This window comes from Osmerus mordax, chromosome 7, assembly GCF_038355195.1.
Source record: "Osmerus mordax isolate fOsmMor3 chromosome 7, fOsmMor3.pri, whole genome shotgun sequence".
In the NCBI taxonomy this organism is placed as follows: domain Eukaryota; kingdom Metazoa; phylum Chordata; class Actinopteri; order Osmeriformes; family Osmeridae; genus Osmerus; species Osmerus mordax.
The window spans coordinates 11,679,804-11,686,912 of record NC_090056.1 but is presented as its reverse complement, the minus strand read 5'-3'; the positions used below and the strand labels follow the sequence as shown (position 1 = coordinate 11,686,912).

General features: G+C 45.6%; 1 protein-coding gene across 1 annotated transcript; it reads right to left on the bottom strand.

Annotated features, from left to right (window-relative positions):
- Positions 1-202: 202 nt before the first annotated feature.
- ddx23 (DEAD (Asp-Glu-Ala-Asp) box polypeptide 23) lies at positions 203-5,526 on the bottom strand. Its single transcript, XM_067240445.1, has 17 exons — positions 5,476-5,526; positions 4,757-4,923; positions 4,566-4,667; positions 4,367-4,460; positions 4,217-4,282; positions 3,987-4,125; positions 3,727-3,860; positions 3,514-3,626; positions 3,298-3,441; positions 2,890-3,115; positions 2,594-2,739; positions 2,238-2,415; positions 1,905-2,147; positions 1,661-1,812; positions 1,290-1,398; positions 988-1,162; positions 203-901 (listed from the first exon to the last, which is right to left on the bottom strand). The coding sequence occupies exons 2-17, from the start codon at positions 4,921-4,923 to the stop codon at positions 678-680; spliced, it is 2,412 nt and encodes an 803-aa protein (XP_067096546.1). The 5' UTR covers positions 5,476-5,526; the 3' UTR covers positions 203-677.
- Between the last annotated feature and the right edge of the window lie 1,583 nt (positions 5,527-7,109).

The window sequence follows — 7,109 nt, the reverse complement described above, 5'->3', positions numbered from 1 at the left end:
ACTGCACTAAATATAACCATGTGTCCACCGAACTCAATCATAGCGTGCTAGCGTGATCTAACACGCCCCTTTCGAACATCGATTTCTGAAGAGAACAAAAATGGAAAAAGTGAAACATTTCTTGCCTGATGCTGTATAGAATGCTTTCTATATGAACATAGAATTACAATGCTAAGCAAAATACAACTAAGTAAAATAAAAATGACATTTTATGTACTTTTAACACTGCTGTCTCTTTATGAAAATCAACACTACACCAATTTATACCATTAGACCATTGTTTAATTCACTTAAAACTGCTATCAGTGTAGCATCTTGCATTGTAATCAATTCACATCTATCTGACTGAAGAAAAACAAGGAATAGAATGCATTGGTCTCTTTACACAATTTAAATCAGTCCAAATACAAACTAGACAAAATGAGAATACACAATGACACCACATCTTATGCTTTGTGCCTGCTTTTATGAAGCCACAGATTCCTGCAGAAGGACATAACTAATCGTCTTGTGTATTTCTGCAAAGCAAGCTAGCCCATAGCCATAAGAAGTATTTCCACAAACAGACTCGTGGCAAATATGTATGAAGAGATACAGAGCCATGATATCTGACAGGAACCCCAGTGTGCAGTCTGTGGGACACGTCCAGGGCTCGTGGGATAACATGGAGTGGCAGGTCAGGCGAAGATGGTCTCCTCACGTCTCTTCTTGGTGAGGATGGTGCCAGGCTTATGCTGGGCATCTGGGTGGTTGGCCAGCTCAGGCGGACAGTTGGACACGGGGCTTTCCAGGATGGCTTGCTTCAGGTCATAGAACACAGTGGAGTCCTCCTTGGTGAGGAAGGTGAGGGCCATACCACTCTTCCCAGCACGACCAGTACGACCAATACGATGGATGTAGTCTGGTGGAGGAGACAGACAGGGTTAGGATCCAAACAGTCAGGAGAGAATGATACTTTACCGTGTGTGTGTCCCTGTGTTACCGTACCTTCAATGTTCTTGGCCATGTCATAGTTAAGCACCATGGAGACGTCGTGGATGTCGATACCTCGACCAGCCACGTCTGTGGCCACCAGGATGTCCTTGGCTCCAGCCTTGAGGTTGGACAGAGCAAACTCTCGCTGCTCCTGGCCCTTGCCGCCGTGCAACGTGCAAGCATTGTACTGAGAGGGAGATGGAGGGGAGAGAGAGAAAACAGTTGAAATGAACATGTTTTCAGGTTCCCAGTCAAACAATTGACCCATGTGACACATCCACATTTCCGGCCTCATACTGGAGATGGCTCCTTACCCCCATCTTCTCCAGAGACTTGGCCAGCACATCACAGCCCTTCTTCTGGTTGACAAAGATGATGATGGGCGGCTCAAAGCCACGTGCCAAAACATCCAGAAGCCTCTTCCTGTAATATAGAAGACCAGAGAAGGAATAAGACGACGGTAGTCGGTAGGCTATTGTCTTTTCTACAACAGTTCGTTCTGACCCAGAGATTTGATAGGACAAGGGGCTTTCCATGAGTGCTGATGTTTGGTGATAACAGCACTGGGTCTTTCAACTATAGTCTCACTTCTGCTTTCATTAACGGCTTTATCCATCTAGTTACACTGTAACAAACTTTGCAAACTAAGATGAACATAAACAATAGATGGAAGCATGTGTGTTACCTCTTCTCTCCCTCTGACATCAGCAGGACCTTCTGTTCCACTCTCTCGTGGGGTTTGCCTGCAGAGCCGATGTAGACCACTGCAGGGCGCCGCAGATAGCTCCTGGCCAGCCGCTCCACAGCAGCGGGCATGGTGGCTGTGAACATGACCGTCTGACAAACACAGGCGGGGTGAAGGGACAGTTACCATGTCATATCACACAAGGTGGTGGGTGGATGTGAGAAGCTGTATTTAAGTCCCATACCTGTCTGTACTTGTGTTTTCCAGACTCAAAGTTCAACAGCATCTTCTCAGGGTCCTCAGCCTCGTCTGTGTCTGGTTTCTGATTGGTCACTGGGATGTATTCCAGAATCTTTTGGACGTCCGGCTCGAAGCCCATGTCAATCATGCGGTCAGCCTCGTCCAGTACCACATAGGTACAACGCCCCAGGACCAGATAACGGTTCTCCAACACGTCGATCAGACGACCAGGAGTGGCAATTACAATCTGTCAGAAGCACAACCACACACTTATTTACCCTGCTATAAGATGTGTTTTAAGTAGCAGTGTGTAAGTGTGCTTGTCCCGTAGTCTGACCTCACAGCCCATGCGGAGGCGGAAGCCCTGGTCCTCTCTGGAAATGCCTCCAATCACGGCCACAGTGCGGATCCCCAAGGGTTTACCAAACTTGAGGGTCTCCTCCTCGATCTGCTGGGCCAACTCACGGGTGGGTGCCAGGATCACAGCGTACGGCCCCTGATCCGAGTCCTCAATCCTAAACAGAGGCACGGTGGAGTAGAGAGGATGTGAGGGGGAGAGGGTGTGTAGGATTACATGATTTCACATTGACAGTATAGAGTGAGAGTGGATACAGATGGAGAGCGAGAGAGACCCCACCCCTGACCCCACCAGTCATGTACTGAGTGAGTGACTCAGTACAGAAACTCTCTTACCGGTCAATCTTGGGCAGGGTAGTGATCCAGACCAGCAGAGGGATGAGGAAGGCAGCCGTTTTACCGCTACCCGTCTCGGCCACGCCGATGATGTCACGATTCTGTAAGCCAATAGGAATGGCTTGTCTCTGGATAGGTGTGGGTTCCTAGGTACAAATAAGACAAGTGTTAGACATGAGTTTACGCAACTAAAAGAAAACAACATGCACAGGGTTTCATGACTGTTGAACACACTGTGTGTGTGTGTGTGTGTGTGTGTGTGGGGGGGGGGGGGGGGGGGGGGGAGGTGTCCTGACCTTGTAACCACAGCTATCGATGACTTCAATGATGTGTGGGGGCATGGTGTACTCTTTCCAGTTCCTGATGGGGTTGGGGATCTTGCCTCCCTTGGTGGTGATGCTGTAGTCCTCCCTAAAGATTCGCCAGTCCCTGTCTGTCATCTCCTCCAGCTTCTTCTGAGACCAGTGTCTGTCGTCCCACCTCTGCTTGGCCTCCTTCTTACGGACCTTCTTCAGCCTCACCCTGGAGAGAGGGGCAGACTTTCAGTCAAGTGCCGGGTACCATTGCCAGCCTCATTAGGAAACATTTCATTGACCAGCCATGTACGTCAATGAGTCCTTTCAACACCAAGAATGTTTACAGAGTTAAACTGTCAAATACATGTATGATTGAGCATGGTGTTTAGAATTTGTGAGAGGACTCACTCCTCCTGCTCCTTCTCCTCCAGTGTACGTCTCTTTTCCATGAGGTCGCCATAGAAATGTGACTGGTCTCTCTTCTGCTGCTTCAGGTCGATGCCAGCGATGAAACCCCGCCCATACAGCTGCACATGGTGCTTCTCTTTGTAACTGAAAGAGGATTACAGGGTCAGCATTCGAGGCCGAGTGGGATGTTGTGTGTGTGTGTGTCATCTGGCTCACATGGGGTTGTAGTCGGTCGACGTGTCTTCTGAAGCGTCCCACTCAAAGACAAACTTCCTGTCATTCAAGTGGCGTGTCCGCCGACGCTTCTTCATACCGCCGAGATACCGCTCCTGAGGAGACAGCCAGACACAATCTGATCACTCAACCAACCAACCAGCTTGATCACACCCCTCTGACTAACCAATCAGCTTTCTGCGGTTAAAGGCCAACCTTGATGGCCTGGAGCTCCTTGCCCTTGTCCTTCTCCTCTCTGATCTTCTGTCGGCCGTCATCTTCCTCGTTCCCATTGCTCTCTCGTTCCATCCTCTCCCTCCGCTCGCGTCTGTCCCTCTCCTGGGGGTCCTCTGTAAGACAGGAACGTTCAGTGAGAGGAACTCACTATTCCTGACCTGTGAGCACCCCGAACAGTAGTGGGAGAAACCTACACATGGGAGTCTCAACTGAGGCCTATTCTGCATCCTTGTGCTCACCCATCATCTTCCTCCCTATGTCCTGGAACACCCTCCTCTTTTTCCTGTCCTCTTCGATCATCCTCCGCTTGTCCTCCATCTGCAGCTCCCTCCGTTTCAGAGCCTCTGCTTCCCGCTCAGCCTTAGACAGGAACTTGGGCTGAGAGGCAGTGACGGAGAAAAGTTAAGTTGCATTGTGTATTCACCCAAACACAGAAAAGCACTAGCTCAAATAAGTCATTCCATATCACCTTCGCTTCAGCCTCCTCCTCTGCCTTCTTCTTGGCAAGAAGCTCCTCCAAAGACAATGGCTGGACCTAGAGAGAGAGGTACCGGTACTGAGAAAACCATCACAGTGTTGTCCTTAACCGTGTTTACAAAGACTGCAAAACAACTCCTACTTTCTCTTTCTTCTTTTTGTCATCTTCTTCATCATCCTCTTTTTTAAGATCCTTTTCCCTCTTCAGCCTCTCCTTTGATTTGGGGGACACACTTCTGTAAATAAGAGAAACCTGTCTTAAATGAACATCTAACAAAAAAAAATCTTAAATATGAAACGTTTCATGTTTCAAATATAAACCTTGTTTGACAACCACAAACCTTGATTTCTTGCTGCGGTCACGCCGATGACTGTCTTTATCTCTGTCCTTGCGGCCCCTGTCTCGGTCCTTGTCCCTATCCTTATCTTTCGGCCGGCGATCTCTGCAGCATAGATGGAAGTTGAAGAGTTAAACATATTTACATTCACTAAACAGCTACTTAGTCAGTCCGTTTCGTGAAATGCATCGGACCTCTCTGCAGATTTGGAGCGATTTCGGTCACGGGATCTCTGGCGCGGTTTTCTGTCCTTGGAAGGAGAGCCTTTGCGTTCACCCTCCCGTGAGCGGCTCGGTTTGCGTTCCCGTTCCTTGACCCCCACAGTCTCTGCATCCTTCTTTTCAGCTGGATCACCAGCCATCTATGAAAAAGTGAATGGCAGGCAATAGTATGTTTTCGATCACTGTGGCATAGCATTTAACCATTTAAATAAAGCGCTTGGAATTTAATATCCACTTCCTATACAACTAATTACGTAATTACACCTGAGTAGCGCACTTTCATTAATTTACGGTCAGCTACAATCACAAACGTTGTTAACAAAGTGCCTTCAAATAGTATTTCGCTTTGTTGACAACGTTTGTGACTCTAGCTGACTGTAAATGAATGAATAAACAATACATTCCTTATTTCATTTATTGTTAATGTATTAAACAATAAAACAAGTTAATTAGCTAAGGTAACTAGCTTGCATAAGCTAGTAGTTAGTATATGACCACACTCATACTTGTCTGTGTAGCAGACCGCGATTCACAAACTAGCATTGCTGGCTAGCTAGAGCTAACTCACTAAAAAGCTGCTTAAAAGCTTGTTATTTGTGCAGTGATTTGGTATATTGTTGCTGCAAAAAACATATTTCATTAACGTAATAAGGGAATATTTGTAAAAATGCACAAACAGCGTAAATACTAACCTTAGAACTTAAAAACCAGGCCCCTGCGATTTGGCGTCGTTTCACGAACGCAAAGACACAGCACGATATGAAATCACGAATCACTTCTAGGAATTGTAGTGCACTCTGGACTTTAGACAGTGACTTTAATGGGACACAAAACTACACATCCCAAGAGTATGCAGTGTGCACATTAGGACCCACAATGTTTTGTACATGGCTACCCAAGTGCCCGTTTAATAATATTTTGAGAAGCCATGTTTAGGATGTGCACAATTCAGTCACAAGGTGGCACACTTGTAATGGCTTTTCAACACCGCAATCAAACTAGTCGGCCAAGCAATACTGAGAGTACTGTAGACACTGGCATAGAGGAAGCACACACCCCAAAATACAATTCTCAATTTTTGCAGCTAACTATGCTCATTTTGTACAAAGTGCTTTCTGGAGTTGAAAAACGCATATTTCTGGTGCTCATATATATAGACGAATTAAAAGAAATATTGCTTCTTGTTTAATAACTTCTTTTGATAATACAAAATCCAGCTATCTATAATCTAACAGTGGGGCAGAGTTATTTTGCCTTTGCAAACTGTGTCAGCAGCCTCTCGATCAACTGTTTGGAAGAATGAACACTGGCACACTTAAAAAATACCTTAAAATAAATATTTGTGCAAGATATGTGCTCTTTGTTTTATAGCTAAACATTTTTGTTCATCCTCTGTTGTTAGAGGGAGACACTTTTACGTTTTTTATTGAACTTATCATAATGTCGGAAAACAAGAAAAACAGCCAGTGTCAATTCCTATTTCCTATTTGTGTGGGTACTGGTACACATAACCAGTCTAACCTAGATTTTTGTTCTTGAGAGCATGCTGTTCCGTTAACACCTTGTCCTTGTGAAGGACAAGCAGGTGCTCAACTCAATTTTGCAAGGCAAGATTTGATCAGCACCATATGGTTTCAGAGAGTTTGTTGCAGTTGCTTTGTTATTAGAGCCAGTTCCTGCACCTAACTCTCCACTTTGTCCTTGATGTTGTTGTCCCCACTTTTCTCTTCAGTGCTGCAAGCCTAGTTGAGACATGTGCCCACTTCTCCCCATCTCGCCAAAAGCCACCAACCCCTTACTATCTGTGCAGTAGTCAGCAGATTCTATAGGGGAATCAATCTCTCTGTGATTGAGTGTAGTTTTACCTGGGTAATCTGATTAAAGGACAAATAGCTTTTTCTGCCATTCGGAGCAGGACCACAGCCCCCCCTCAGAGAAGAGAGAACCCTGATGTAGGAATGCGTTCCCGTATATTCATATTCTTGCTATATGTATAGTATATACATAAATATATAATATTTTTTCACATAGCTCTTCAAACACATACATCTTAAAATGAGTCGTGCCTGGTTTATGAGAGACATACTCATTCTTATCCTAAGACCATTTTGCTTTCAGTGGGAGATCAGAGAGTAAGGTACTGTAGAGATGAGTGAAAGAGTATCAGTGTGCAAAAAGATCAGCTCACCATCTAGAGGAGCACTTCTTCCCATTGGTCATGTTGTCGTGGTTTATTGTTGCTGTTTGTTTCCTTTAGTTAAAGCATGGCATGAAAAATAAGCATGGCCCAGGCATGCTTTGTGATTAGACTGTCATAATCAAACCA